General features: G+C 45.2%; 1 protein-coding gene across 1 annotated transcript in view; it reads right to left on the bottom strand.

The window, feature by feature from the left end:
• The window catches only part of ASPSCR1 (ASPSCR1 tether for SLC2A4, UBX domain containing), a 65,191-nt gene that overhangs the window by 8,368 nt on the left and 40,809 nt on the right, over positions 1–16,014 (bottom strand). Inside the window, exons 10-12 of the mRNA XM_080993842.1 lie at positions 15,824–15,890; positions 13,769–13,831; positions 13,501–13,553 (exon numbers count right to left, since the gene is read on the bottom strand). Coding sequence (XP_080849968.1) covers positions 13,501–13,553; positions 13,769–13,831; positions 15,824–15,890 — 183 coding nt within the window. The remainder of the gene's footprint in view (positions 1–13,500; positions 13,554–13,768; positions 13,832–15,823; positions 15,891–16,014) is intronic.

Below are 16,014 nucleotides of genomic sequence, written 5' to 3'. Positions count from 1 at the left end.
AGAAGAAATGGGGGACTGATTCATCTAGCAAGCCGAATTGCCTTAGTGTTATGCTGAATCCCGCCCCAGAGAGAGAAACATAAGCTATGAAATCAAAAGATGAGTGTCTTGTTTCTTTATGGCATCACAAGTCTAAAAAAAGAAACTTGTGGATAAAAAAACTGGCAAAACCCAAGCTACCCTAGAAACTAGAAAAGTATTTCTAGAGTTAATATAAATCAATCAGGACTGCATGTGCAAAGTAGAATCTCACAGCTCAGAAACATCCTCTCGTTTGATGGTAGCAGCAGTCTGAGCCTTCTCACTTCTCAGTCACAAAAGAAAGAGGCCTCCAACATAATAATTTTAAGAGCTGCCTTCTTTTTAAAGGGAAATAAAATAGTGTTCAAAGTTTTAAGGCATTGGAAGTTTCCTCACCAGTCCTGGAGTACATATCACATTATTCTCCCCCACCATTCTAATTTAGAAAGGCTGTTACTCTCTGCCCCTATTTCAAGAGCCTTACTGCCTATATTAAGCGGGGATAAAAATAAGACCAATCATTTGGCACTTTTAGCGTGTTCTGAGCGGTCCAAACTTTGCTACATAGACTCTAATGTTAGATGAACTGGAGTGAGGTGAGTATCAGGTGAGCAACAACCGAAACAGGCACCTGAAGTCGCACGTTATAGATTCAAATGAGAAGCCACTGAAAAAGTGCAGCTGGGAGTGTGGGAGGCAACTGGGGAGCCCATGACATGCTGGAGAAGCCTTGAACACGGTCCTATAAGCACATTGGTCACAATGATCTTTGTCAGCGTGCTAAACAGAGGCAATTACTTGAAGCAACATATTTCTCCCTGGATCTTTACATTACAGTATATACATTATAGTGGAAAGGCTGCACACACCCCCTCCAATATTTCAACAGCCTTTCTTTTATAAATCCTCCTCCCTAACAACTGAGGGACACACACACACTCCTACAACAAAAGGCTGCTGCAAAAGGATGCAATTCACCACACTGCTACTTAGTTTGCCAAGTTCGTTCAGAGACCTTGAGATCAGGAAGAGGCTGTTGTCTTCTTCTTTTCTTTCCCCCCCTTTTTGTTTGGAGGGGTGGGGGCGGGTGGGGAGTTGGAGACAGGGGACAGGGACTTGCAGCTGCCAAAAGAGGAAGCATTCTTTCCGTTACATGAGCTGAAATGATTAGAGTGCCACAGGTCCACTGTTAGTTTGATGTTTAAAGATTAATAAATAAATGAGGGCTTCAAAGGGGACATGCGCATGAATGCAGAAATCCAAGCTACCAGCATGAAATACCTCACAACACCATCCCCCAAACACACACACACACACACACACACACACACATTCCTTCAAGATACACAGAAATCAGCACTTGGAAAATTCAATGGGGAAGCTAGCAGATCAAAAGCTTCCCTGACAAGCAGCAAAGAGCATCTCCGGAAAGGAAACAAACATGAGAACCACCACAGTCAAAGGGACGTTGCCTAAATGGCCTTGTCTCATTTAATACCCAAGAAAAAAGCTTTCCAAAGCAGAGGAGACCATGATCAAACAGAGAGTGAGCGTGAGGCAGCTGGAAAACAGAGGCTTAAGTCTTTTACCTTTTATGAGATTTGGTCTGAAAGGGGAACTTTTACACAAGGGTAAAGTAAGTGGAGACAGTCTACTTAAGATACTCCCAAGCCAAAGTACAGCAAGTTCTGACCACGGAGTACTAACAGTATTAGTACTGAACATATCTGGTGCTGTTTGGGCACATGGGACCACCCAGGACAATCATACCAGAAACTAACATGTTTAGTGGCATATATTCTCTGCTAAGAGCAACACAGAGGGACAGTAAACTGGCTAAGACTTGACATACAAACTGGAAAGGTGCAATATTCACTGTACTTGCTGTTTTTGCTCTCTCATTGGTTACACAGGCTTTGTCCAGACACAATGGGAAACCATGGTGTCCCATTCCATCTGAAGCACAGAAATGAAGGTTCAGTCTTCAAAAGGTACCTTTTGCGGCAGGAAACTCAATTGCCAAGTTTGTCCCTGTGTAACAAGTCTGTGTGTATCTGAAGAAGTGTGCATGCACACGAAAGCTCATACCAATAACAAACTTAGTTGGTCTCTAAGGTGCTACTGGAAGGAATTTTTTTATTTTGTTTCGACTACGGCAGACCAACACGGCTACCTACTGTATCTAAGTCTACTGGAAGATTCTCAACCTGCATAGGCTTTGCCAGCATCAGATTCACTGACTCAAAGATGTGAGCGCACCCAAAACCGCACCAAAGAATATGAAAGTAGAACAGCAATGAGAAAAGATCCTCAGCTCGTTTGTATTTTTCCTCTTGTTGACAAAGCCAAGAATAGCTTGATTCAACACTTGCAGAAATGTTAAGATACATTGGAGGGGGGAATAAATATTTAGATGGAAGCATGTGGGGCCTCTTCAGCTCCTTTGAAGATGGGACCATAGTTGTCTGCTGCCTTTCCCAGACTCTGGGATGCTTACCTCTCTTCACTGCTTCCCAGCACAAGCAGAGATCTGTGAACTGGCCTTTCCTAAGCCCCAGGACTGAGTCATGCCAGTGTGTGTTCCTTGGGGTAGAGTGGGGAGGGGGAAAGTCCAACTAGCTAAGAAAAAGCACACACACAGCTGGAGCTTCAGGGACCCCTTGGCTGGAGTACTCAGCAGAGAAGCCTGCAGTTGATCAGTTCTGCCCTCGAGAACACTTTAAAATAATTCATGGGACATGGGGATAATGCAGCCAGCACAAACAGCAATAACAAAATATCAAAGCAATGCCTTGAAGTCTTTATGGGTTCCAAAAACTCCATGTTGCTGCCAGTCTGCAAATTCACCCTCCAGTAAATAGGCACACATTGCAGGACGCTCTCTTCAGATGCAACCCCTTTTCTCTTAAGCAGACAAGTTGACAACATTTGTTTTCCTGGCTTTGATCCCACAGTTGAAGTCTCTTCCCCTTTCTGGTGGCTATCAGGTTTAACAATAGTAGCTCTAGATGCCTTTTCAACCTTGTAAGGAAAATAAGCATCAGTCATAGCCTTGTAATTCCAGCACTTGTTCACAGAGGCCCCTGCTAGGGTAACCATCTAAGGTATCTATATTCTTTCAGCCCATCACAGTGAGCCAAGCCTTTCTGGGGTGGGGGTAGAGGAGGAACTCAACACCCCAAGACTTTCTAGAAACAAACAGTATCAGAAATCAGAAAGGACTCAGGGTCCGGTGACCCTTATCACTGCCTGTGTTTCAAATAATGGGATTCCTGGAATAGCTTGTTGCATCTTCAGACAAGAAAGCTTGTTAGATAGCAATGGCTGTATTGGTCCCAAAGGTCTGAACAGAAAAAAGCAGACAAAATGTTAAGACTTATTATAGCAACTTGATACACAAGCTTTGAGGACAGAACACATCAGCATAATTGGAAAGGTAGCAAAATCTCGGTTAGAAAAAAAGTAAGTGACTGTTCTTACTCAATGACTGCTGATTGCAAAGCTGAAAGCATGTATTATTGATCGGTCCGTTTCAAGGGTGCACAACTCAAATACTAAGAGACACTTTTATAGTTGTATTAACTTAGCAGGGCTACTCTGTTAGGCTTGCAAAGGAACAACATTTTATTCCAATTTATTTTATTTTATTGCTCAGTGTTCTCTTTTTAAAAAAAGTGTCTTGTTAATGCCTCTTTTCTCTGCGTGGCCCACAGCATGTTCCTAGCTCTCTGCATCCCTGTTAGGCCTTCTTTTCTCTGTCTGAAGTGCCACTGGTCTGTACTCTTATCTGCTATTTCCTTTTTCTGTTTTTCCCCTCCAGAAATCTCCTTGCATCCCTCTCCATCTTACAGCTCGCTTTCTCTCCCGCTTCAGGTCTATGTGCAGCCACTGCTAACCAGTTTTGGAAAGGGAACAACACATACTTTCCATGTGAAAAGTTCCAGTTTCAATCCCTGGTATCTCCAGGTAGGGCTGAGAAAGACTGTCTGAAATCTCAGAGACCTACTGCAATAGTCTGACTCTGTATAAGGCAGTATTCTGTGTTCCTTTCCCTGCCTTTGCACTCCATAGCACCCTTGTTTCTGTAGCACTGCAGGTTTCTCTACATCCCATCTCTGCTACCCACTCCCTTGCACACTGTCCTTCCCACTTGACTTGTTTCATCCCCCGCCTCCCCAGCAACTTCCTTGCTGAGTTTGGCAGAAAGAGAACGTAAGACTTTTCTTCTCCTCGGAATTCATACAAGGCGAGTGGGCTATGCACCAAAACTGGTGCCAACTGGACCGAATTCAGAGAGAGGAGATGCTATGAAAATGTGCCGGTGTAGTTATTCCCCTACTTGTCACTTTGGATGCAATTGGGATTGCTCCCTTTGGATGTTCTCACACAAAAATAGTAAGAAGGTGCTGTTAACATTAAGCATTTTGAGTTCACTCAGGAGGTCACAAATAGCTATGGAGTGGTTCATAGCTGGAACCACAGGCCTTATCAGTTTCAAAGAGTCTGAAAGAATGATGTAGATGTCCTGGCTGGACCACTCACTTTCTGATCTCTCTGTCCTCAGCATAAAAGAAATATCATGCAATAACTTTCAGAAGTCATCCCCGGAATCAAGACGAACCTCCTTTGCTCAGACAAATGCAACCAAAGCTTGTCAGCACCCTTTTGCAAGATTGCTACTTTTGCTGGCAAGACTTTAGTGCGGCCGCATGAGGTAGAAACGAGTTCATGGAACAGTAGCAAATCTAGGCTACATTGAACCACACACCATTAAATGGCATTTAAAGCAGCCTTCTCCAACTTGGGAAAAATGAGGATGCTTCACTCTCATACCTGCCACATCAGCCACTGGAATCCTTTCCAGACCTTCCCTGCTTTTCTGTAGTTTAGTTTTTCTCCACTACAAACAACCATGAGGTTCTGCAGCAAAAGCTAGGATTCTCAGGACCAGCCTCCAAACAATATATTCTGTTGTTGAAACGACAGTGACCGTGTATGTACGGGTCTCCCGAGCCCGATGCCTGGCCTGGGTTTCTGCACTGTAATAGCGACTGAGACAGTCCTTCACCTCTCCACTGTAAGTTAAGGCTGGATGCTCTAGAGTCTAGTCCAAGGATGTTGGCACCTGCAGCCCCTTGTTATTGAATTACAACTCCCATAATCTTTGACCATGCTGGCTTGTGCTGATGGGAGTTGCGAAGGCCAGAGGTTCCCCACTCCTGGTCTAGCCTCTTCTGATGTCCTGACAACACAGCATGAAAGTGCAGAGATCTCAAGAGCACAGAGATCTGATGATTCAAGCCCAGGACAGACTTTTTCTGAAGATTCATCATACTAGCTATAACCCACTTGTTACAGCAGGCCTTTGTCTGGCGTTTCCATGAGTCTAATTAGCTCCTTTTTGTCAGTTAATCCATGTTAAATTAATTTACAAGTCTCTTAGAAGACTATTTCAAATATTATAGAGTGGTTTCGTCTATATTAAATACGGAAACTATTAAGAGCATCCCACTGAACAAGGTTGGTGTTTCTTTGCGTTTCGCTTCCATCTCCATGTGTACACAAAACCAACATAGTTTATTTTTTTACAAAAATAAGAGAAGTCTCTGTTCTAGTTCCCACATTAGTCACATGCAGACTCAAAAGCAGGAGTCTGCACAATACATATCCACTCCTGCGCCCATGAGTTTGCCGCTCAGCAAATAATGCTGGAGAAGGCAAACAGCAGGGTTCCCCACCTCAGCACTGCCCCTCACGCTAGTGCCGAGACAGGTCAAATAACACACACACACACACACACACACACACACACACACACCCCTCCTTCCCAGGAACACAGGGGCTTAGGCAAAACAGCCCGATTAGGACCAGCAGCCTATAAAAAGGGCATCCAACAATAACAGAGTTGCCAGGGACATGAAAGCTGGAGCAGCTTCCGCACCCATTTCTCTCCAGAAAAGAAAGCCCCCTTCAGCCTCTGCCAAGCTTTCAGATCTCCGGTGGCAGAGAAAGGCTATCCAAGCAGAAGCCATTACAGCATGGAGCATACACTGACTCAAGGCAAAAAAAGGGGGGAAGAACGAACGGATGAATGCATGTTTATACTGGTGATAGGGAGCAAAATGTCATCTAGAATCAGCCAATCTAAACTAGGAAAAGGGAGAGGCAACCTAGGAAGTTATAGCAATGTGATTTCAATCTCCCCCACCTCAAAAAAAAAAGGAAGAGAATAAGGAGTAAGTTGCTTGCTTGCTCCTGTTTTGATGCACCTGAACAGTGCACACCCTAGGATCAACTGGTGCAGTCATCCTGAGTGGGGCTTACTCACCTTTTAAGGAGAATTTGGGTGCAGTCCTAATACTCTAGACAACATGAGCATTTGCAGTTAAAGCACTGCAATTTTCAGTACCTCGGCTATGTCCACACACAGTTTTGTCAGTGTTTTCATAGGCTGTGTTTACTCACAACTATGCAGGGTTCTTATTCATGAGTAACTCTATTGGAGGGTAAACATTCCAGCCAACTACTTGAAAAGGGAAGACTGGGGTGCTTAGGAGTAGATCTGCTTGCAGGCAGGAGTCCTTTACAAGTACATCCATGACCAGATTGCTGTACTTTGCATCGGCAGGCTAGGATATTTCTTGTTGGTCATTCCGCTCCTTTCTGTATGTTGATCGCACACAGTAGGAGAACCTACTGGGACCAGAAAAGACCAACCGCCCACCCTTGTACTCAAATGAAACATGAGCTAGAAAACCTGCCATTAACTCTGCTCAAGGACTGTGTGGCCACTAACTTCACACTGACTGGGCTCTGCAGCACTAAGGCACACAGGTCCAGCCATTTGTTGTTGAAACAGATTCATTAATCTAATTAAACACCCTGCTGATATACTCCCACCACACTCAGATTTGGAGGTGAGGTGGTCTTTATCCAGGTCTCATTTACACAGGTTACTACTACCCCTTAACCTGCCCAACTCATACCTACTATCACTTCCCTGTAAATCATATTAAACCTCTGATAATTCTATATACCAGGACTTACCTACCTAGCAACCAGGAGAACTGACAAAGCTGAATAGTGCTGAAGACTACAGAGCTTTAAGGTTTGGGAAGAAAAAAGCCTGAAGCTCAAAAACTATCTATTAAAATCACTTAATTCTGAAGAGTGGTCGCCATCAAGAGTGCCTAGCCTGGGCTGCTTTCACATTCTCCCGGCTTTTTCTAACAGTCACATTTGGTACAGAAATTTCCAAGAAAAGCGAAGTTTTGAACAGAATCATTCCTGTTGTTTTGGAAATGAAGATTTCCAAAATACTTTTTAAAAAAAACATAGAAAGGAAGGTTTATCAAAACATCCTGGCCAGCTCCCTGACCTCCAACTTATTTTGCCAGCTGAAAAGCTTGAATACTTTAGAGGGCTGACCTGAAAGTAGGTTTGAAGATTTGGAAGTAACAGACTTTGCATGGGCATGGGGGGGGGGAACCCCCACAGATGCTCACACATTGTGCTGCCAACCCTCAACTCGCATCTCTCTGAGAGCAATCAATGCTCTCTAGCAGATAAAATTAAATGTGGTTGCCTTAGTCATCTGAGGGCAATGGGAATGTAGAGGGCCAGCTAGATTGCAGGGGCTGCTGAAACAGACTGAGCTTGTCATCTGCAAGAGGCTTCACAGAACAGGTGCTGGAAAAGGTGTCAGGGGCCACCAGTAGAGGAGGAAGCTGATGCAAGGCATTCTGGAATGGATGAATGAAAATGCTTCACTGAAGCACTTCTGAACTGTGAAGCAGCTGAAAATAAATGGTGAGCAACCTGGGAAAGCTGTGCAGCTACTCTAGAGAACACTGAAACACATTCAGTCAAAAACTCATTATTGTGAAAGAGGGCAATACCGAAAAAAGGGTCACAAAGATGATAGACAATCTATGTGTGTGTTTGTGTGTGTGTAAAATTGCAAACTACCATATTTTTCGCCCTATAGGATGCGCCGTCCCATAAGGCGCACCTAGTTTTTTGGGGGGGAATTAAAGGGGAAAAAAATTATTCCCCCCCTAGGAGCGGGGCTGGGGCGGGGGAAGCCCGAGCTTCCCCTGACCCCAGCCCCCAGAACAGGCAACTCTCCGCAAGCCATGGGAGCCCAGCGAGGGCTCCCGCACCTTGCGGAGAGCTGTGTGAAGTCTGGGCACGCTGAGCTCAGCGCGCCGAGCCTTTGGCATGCAGGCAACTCTCCGCAAGCCACGGGAGCCCAGCGCGGGCTCCCATGGCTTACGGAGATCTGCGCAAAGTCTGGGCGCGCTGAACTCAGCGCGCCCAGCCTTCAGCATGCAGGCAACTCTCCGCAAGCCGCGGGAGCCCAGCACGGGCTCCCACGGCTTACGGAGATCTGCGCGAAGCCTGGAGAGCGAGAGGGGTCGGTGCGCACCGACCCCTCTCGCTCTCCAGGCTTCAGCGAAAGCCTGCATTCGCCCCATAGGACGCACACACATTTCCCCTTCATTTTTGGAGGGGGAAAAGTGCGTCCTATGGGGCGAAAAATACGGTAATCATAATCAGGATTAACTTTCTGGAGGTAAAAGCTGTTTGACAGTGGGATGAACTCCCTTGGAAAGTGATGTACTCACCACCATTGGAAATTTTTAAGCAGAGGTTAGATGGCCATTTGTTGTGGATGCTTTAGTCTCTCAGGAACTGGAGACCTGACTCCAGATTGTGAATGAAGTGTTCAGATAGCAGAGACTTTAAACGGACCATCAAAGGAAGATCACTATGAACAAGACCATTTTTGACAGTAATAATGTTTGTGATATTCTATCTGTGTTGAATTATTTTCAGATGTCCTTATATGGTCGCTGCAGCAATTATTGTCTGAACTTCTCTCCATTAACCTTTTGCTAACTCTCTTTATGAAAACAGGAATATTTGCTCAGAGACCTTATAGGTGGCAATAGCAAGGAAACCACTTCACTAGGGAGTTTAAGGTAGTAATACTAACCTAAGAAGTAAGTCCCATTGAATTCAGTGAAGATTACTCTCAGGTAAATAGGGTTAGGATTGCAGCCTAAGACTCAAATCCTCTATCTATTTGTCTGGGATCATGCTTGTAGTATCATTCAAACCGCCTGCCTGCTTACACAAAAACCCTACTTTATGTGTAACAATAAAACTGCATATTAGAATGCTAAAAGTCATAGTCAAAATTGGGTATATAGACCAGAAAGCCGCCATAGCTGGATCAAGGAGTGAGAAGGTACTAAACCTTCCCTTGCAGCTGTTGGTTAATATATTCAGAAAATGCACAAAAAAAGAGAGGTGAAGAAAAGCATCCTAGGTAAAGAGGAAGTTAAAAGCCAAAAAGTATTCAGATATGCGGTGGTGGTGGTGATGCAAAAATCTATGTTGGAAAGCAAAGTTCAAGAACAAAGCCAACTTGGGAGTTTGGGTGGGATGAGTACTCCTGTGTGTTCAAGATACCTAGAAGAGCCTGGCACACACAAAACTCAATCGCAGCCAGTGCATTGTATGTAAGACCCAGAGATGAGTAGTAACATTACAATGAGGAGTGACTCCCCTGCAACTCCATGTCTCTGTGTAATTTGATTATTTTCTCAAGAGGACAAAGGTTTTATACCCCACATTGATTAAAATGGGATAGGTCAAGTTACAATTGCTTTACAGGTCTGGTTTGGCCTATAGGCTGGGCTAAAGAGGGCCAAAACGTATAGAGAAACTTCCGTTTCCAGATACAGGTTTTAATCACTAGTTTAATCAGACTCCCAGTGTGACCTTTCCCTCCTAAGACTTCTCAGAACTCCACAGAAAACTTCTCTTATTTTCCTATCTTCCGACCACAACAAGCGTGTGGGAATCGGAGATCGTGTTGGGTGGCAGCTGTGGGCAAGATGGCACAAAACAAGGGAAGATGGGAGGAGCTGCTTTCCCAATGAGTGGGAAAGTCGCCCAGTTCAAAGGCACAAGGGACCTTTCCACTGGCACTTCTGCTATTAATTAAAATATTTCAGTGGCTTTGAAGGGGGGGGGGGAGAAGAAGAAAAGGCACTGAACTGGCTGCTCCCCACCAAGATGACATTGTGACTCAGAAAGAAAAGGCACAGAGCTTTCTGTTCCAGCACTGAAGGGCTGCAAGCACATCCGAGCAGAGGCCTGGCTCAGGTGCTAAATGGCTCTCAGGGTCATTCTACACCATTGTACGATAAATATGTGTTTGCTTCTCATTTGCTGTGCACAGACATTATGTCTCTGCCCCTGCCCCCAATCCAAGGTCAAACTTCTGTTGGCCAAGAATCCCAAGAGCTGCTTCAAGCTCAGACAAGAGGTTTCTGCTAACCTCTTTGAATTCTTAAGGTTTTTCCTTCAAACATCTGAATTTAAAACCCCTGTCAGTTTTGAAAGCAGCTTGGCACATAGCACCCAGGGAACTGTGGTGGTGGGGCAGGGGGATGCCTGCAGTTTGAGAAAAACAACTCTGGAGCTTCGTTGGGCTCACAAAACTAGTTGCATGCTTCTTTGGACAAATAAAGCATACCTCAGAAAATATGACTACTTCCTTCAGACGGTGTGATCACTGCTGTGTGGAATATACTTCCACAAGTGCTACAGGCACCTGCTTGATATTTTGGTGACGTAACTAGTCACGGGCAAAACACCTCTTCCACCTCAGTCCAGTTTTGTAAATATTTTCCATCTTTTTTAAAAATAATAATAATATGGAGGTTATGCATGTACCTGTTCTATAAATTCCAGGGCTGGAACACACAAGTTTGTTTTTGTTTTTGTTTCTTTACAGAGTGGAAAACTAGGCAAAAATGAAACAAAATAAGCGAAACCCAAGAGTACCACTTCCCCCACAGCAACGCCCCACCATTTGATGGTTTTTTTTCATTAACACTTAAAAAACAAACAAACTCTAAAGGCTAAATGTCCCCCCCCCCATTCTGGAGAACACATCTAGCCACATCTGGACTTTAAAAGGAGGGCAACAGTTGCACAGATACCCTCCCTCCCCGATCTGTTAAATGCCGGCAGAGTATAGTGCTACTGGCATTGGAAAGGGATTTGCAGAAGTATCTCATGAAAGTCAAAATGTATTTTGTGCACATTTTGATTAAGCATGCCGAAGGGGCCTCAAGACGGCAGAAAACACAACTAACCACTACATCATGCCCGGGCTACGGAGTCACCAGCCATGAACAATAAAAGCACACCCATGCTGTAAAAGTGCGCAGGCCTGACACATTCCCAGGGGTCAAGGAGGCCGAGGCCAATGTAAGCATTGTGGCAACAAACAAAACACTATTAGTAAACCATACAGAGACAGACATGTTTTGGGGGGTAACCTAAGCTTCTTGGCAAGGAGTTGTGAGGCACTGTGTGTCAGAAAGGGGACAGGTCTTGAGCTTGAACGTAGGTAGCCATCGGTATTGGCTCTTTACGCATTCAGTGCTCTGACAGCAGCTGCACTGGTGTCTTGTCCACATGGCCTGGCCAGGAAGTCATGGAATTTGGAAAGCTCCATTATAAACAACTTCAGAAGAGCTCTAATCCTTTCCTAATTCAATATGCCGCCTGAGAGGCTCTGACATACACTACGCAAACTGATTCCTGTTACACTCTGTATGACCTGTCAACCTCCAAATGACCCTTGGTATATCATACCCTGCGAGTGACAGTTTTGGTCCTGCCTCACTTTTCTTTGGGCAGGAAAGCTACAGTCGGTGAGGTTTGTTGGCTAGGCCCTTTCAGTTCCACTCGGCATTTAGCAAAACAAACCAGAGCTCCGCAGCTAGGTTCAGGCAAAAAGCCTTTTGTGCAAGGAGTTCTTCATCTCCGTCACAGTAAGCCTTCCTAAAAATCAAGAGCACACATTTTCAGGCCTTCCAAAACAGAGACAGACTGTTCGCTTGGCAAGTGCGTGCTCTCATCTGGGGCCCGGAGGCAAGGAGATCAAAAGAAAGGGGGGCAGGGGCAAAACAGAACAGGGTTGCACGGACCCGTAAGAGGGAGGAACTTCAGAGAACTTGCAAAATTACCTCCCCTAGAAGGGGGAAGTGGAAGAAGGTCACTCCAGTGATCCTCAACATTGATAATTAACACAAGCTTCTTGCACTGCATGAACAGAAAGAAGCGACTTGTATCAAGAGCCAAGATCCAAGTCACAGAGACATGGGAACACAGAGAGTTGCCTTCAACTGTCAAGACCACTGCCCTACCTAGCTCAATATTGTCTACACTGACTGGCAGGGCTCTCCAGGGTAGCAGACAGCGGTTTTTCCCAGCCCTGCCTGGGATTGAACCCAGAACCTTTTGCATGCAAATCATATGCCTTCCATTGAGTCATAGCCTTTCCTTAAGATGCACACACCTGGGATACAGGCGTTATGAGGAGCTCACGTTCCCCTTTCCAACGATCCATACCTTCTGAAAAGAGGATCCATATCACAATACTCGAGCACTCTTTTAAAGTGAAGCAATGAGTGCCTGGCGTGCTCTGGTCCATGGGGTAACGAAGAGTCAGACACGACTAAACAACAACAATGTTGTCCAATTTGGAAAAGCCTCCAGGAATTATAAGCAACATTTCCAGTTACCCAAGAATTCAGAGAATGGTGATCGCAATGCCACAACAATTCCCACGTCTATCAGGAGGTACACACAACAGTCAGGGAGGGGAAAATCCCCTTTCATGAATCCTTAAACCTGTATATAGCTGGAAGGAAACAGCCCGATTCATCAGCATCACCTCCCAGCTTCTGCAAGCAAAGTGCTCTGTATGGTCAGTGTTACGAGACGAGAAAACGTTTTAATTTTGGATGCAATGGCCTTTCGGAATCTTCCCACAAGAACACTAGTGAACACTGTGGGCATGTGTAGCCCCTTCTTCCTTTATTTCAGCTGGCTTGCTTCTATGCTAAATAATTCAATTTTAAGCTGTGCTTATATGCATACTAGCTCCAGAGAAAGCCCCAGTAAGCACAGTGGGTGGAATTCAACATAGTGCTAAGTAGGGTATGTGTGGGGAATGAAGTCCATTTGTGCAACAAGACTTCCCCTCCCCTCCATGCCCCCCCAAACCTGTTCTGTGGGTTCCCCCAATCCTTCAGAGTAGATTTAGGGGATATGAATATAAGGGAGGGAAGTCCCATTGTGCAAGCTGACCTCATTCTGTGCATGTAACAACTCAGTTGAATTCCACCCAGTGGGGCTTATTTGCCTCACTCATGGCAAAAATGGCCTTGCCAGAAGCACTTATGCTCAACAATGGGAAGCCCTCGTAACATGCCAGGTGCACAAGCAAAGGGAAGCACTTTAGACTCCAACTGCAGATTTTCACCTACCTTTGGCTTAACAGAGACCCACAGGAGGCAATTATTCAGGCTCTTAAAAGCAAAGCCAGAGTAGAGGGCATTTTTGTGATAAGAAAAACAAACCAAACAGGAAGAGGCATACAGCCATTACCTGGAAGAGGGTCAAACTGTCATCATTCAAGATGCATCTGGGAGGTGTAGTAACTAAAGTAAAACACAAAGTTCTCATTAGGAAAAGAGAACAAGAAAAAGCTCATTTAGCAAAGGGTTGGGGAATGAGGGGGAATAGGGAGGAGGAGAGAGAAAGAGGTGCAGTCATAGCTCACTAGCTGCGGCAATTAAAATTAAAAGACCTAGATGGTGACAGTAGGCCTGGAAAACTGACATTAAAAAGTTATAAAACATAAATCTGAACTTACATAGATAGAACGACATCTCTGGATCTGCAAGCTGGCTTTTCACAAAGTTCCTCAGAGCACCAACTGTCAAATAAAGCATAAAAATCAGTGTGTGGATCAAAAGATATATTGTGAGCAGCATTCTCTTTACAGCACTGACCACATCTCCTTTGCTGCAGTAATTAGAAAAGAAAACCAATGTAGTCACTGCCTTAAAGACACATGGAGAGGACAAAGCAAGAGGAGATGTCTTGATCGGTCAGCACCTATTTTAGGTTCACCAAAAGGAAGAGGTTAGCGCATCGTAACATCTGTCTATGCTTTCAAGCTTCATCACTGCACATTCTGCCTCTATAGTTGGAAGTCTCCTCCCCACACTATGCACACCCCAACGCTGAGACTTCAGCATCCTTCAATGATGGGGGGGGGGGGGCGGGAATTATCCTCCTAACCAAGATCTGGCTTGGTTTCCCCAATGCAAAGTCTCAACAGTATGTTCCAATTCTTCTGCCTAGGAATAAATAAAGAAACTTTCCTTACAAATCTTCCATCTTATATTAACTGCCAGCACAAACCCCCTCTGCCCCCAATGAGCAATTCACAAGGATTGGCTTCCCTGAAAGGAATAACTGAAGTGGTGTTCAGTTTTGCTATTGGAGACCCTCACAAACGATTTTTCCAGGCAATGCTAGACTGAAAGATAGATGGCGTAGCAAGGAACACGGCTGCTTCTAAATGGAGCAAAAACCCAAATTCAACACAAAGCAAAATGTCAGGGGACTGCCATCAGAACAGGGAATGGAAGCAGAGGGGCAGTTGGGTTACAGGGAACCTCCAAAAATCTTGCAAAGCAGTTCCTCTTCCTGTGGTGGGGAAAGCCACACCTCCAGTGGGGAAGAGGGGAAGGGACCAGAGGATGCTGCTGAGAGCCTCAGCACTGCTTCTGGTCAAGCTAGCCAGGAGGGAAGCATGCTTCTTCTATCGCCCACCCTGCGCAGAGGTGTAAAATGCAAAGAAGGAAGAAAAAGGCTGGGGGTGACTAAGCTATTATGTTGGGGGAGGACCCGGAAATGACCACTCCTGGATTCTGCTAGCGATTGAGGCAGACATGAACTTGTGGTTCTGCACTGTAAATAGTTTTGCACCAAAATAAAACCTGTAAAAGACAGGTTGGAGTCCTGACTGATTACTCACGAGCAACCACCATTGCCATCTGACACAAAAGAATGAGCAACATAAACAGTAGTTACCCACGGTCCTATCTATCTTCTCTGCCCCCCACTCCTTCAATATTCAAATCACTTCCCTCAAAAGGTACAGGCAACAATGGTAGTGTTTAAGTGTTTACATCAGATAAACCAGCCAGCTATCTGTACAGCACTGTGTAACCTCCTGTCTGGTATGTTCTGCCTGCCCCGACTCAGGATCCTAGGAATACAGGGGCTGACGCACACATCTCACGCCAGAAAGGCAGAAGATTCTGGATCTTACTTTAGTCAGGCCTGTGCAAAAGAACTATCACTTTAGAGTTCCCTCTCACAAGCCTAAGGCCAAAGGAGGAGCAGAAAATCATGAGGAGGAACGGACATCTAGTTCCGTAGATGGAGACAGATGCAAGACAGAAAGCATAGTTGGGTGTGTGCCCTGCCATGCCGCAGGAAGTTCTAGCCTTTTGCTATTTAGAGGTGCAGGAAGCCTGGTTTTGCTTTTGGCCCCTGGCACATTTAAGAAGAGTGGTTGATTCAACTTCTCTTCAGTGTTTCCAGCTCCTTTTTTGGGCTCTGGTTGAAACTACACTAGACCAACACCCTGTTGTTCAATGGCCTCATCTGGGCATGACTAATGCAGCGGTAAGTGGCCTGGAAGATTTGTCCTCTTTAGAGCACAAATCTCAGCCCTCCTTCATTCAGATCACAGTGCTTGAGTTTCAAGCACCGCCCAAACAAAACAACTAGAGGGACTGCAGTGTAACTATCTCAAGTCACAAACCTTAGCCTGGGAGCAAGGAACTTTTCTCTATTTCACTGCACCTTACTTGGGGGTGAGGCAGAAGCTGGGAAGGAGATACACTCTTACCTGTTTCACTGGGATGGAAGAAGCCCTGCAGAATGTGACGATCTGGGAAGTAAACTCTCAGTACCACCTAGTTGAAAACAAAGAGCAGGAGCCTACTCAAGTAAACCTAAACCATGGTCAAACCAGCTCTGCCTTTGGACAAGACTAGCTCATTCTGAGAAACTGATGCCTTTTCATGAATGAGCAACTGT

The sequence above is a fragment of the Podarcis pityusensis genome (assembly GCF_964106645.2).
Source record: "Podarcis pityusensis genome assembly, chromosome: 2".
Lineage (NCBI taxonomy): Eukaryota > Metazoa > Chordata > Lepidosauria > Squamata > Lacertidae > Podarcis > Podarcis pityusensis.
Note: the sequence above shows the minus strand (reverse complement) of the source record. Positions and strands in the feature narration are given on the sequence as shown.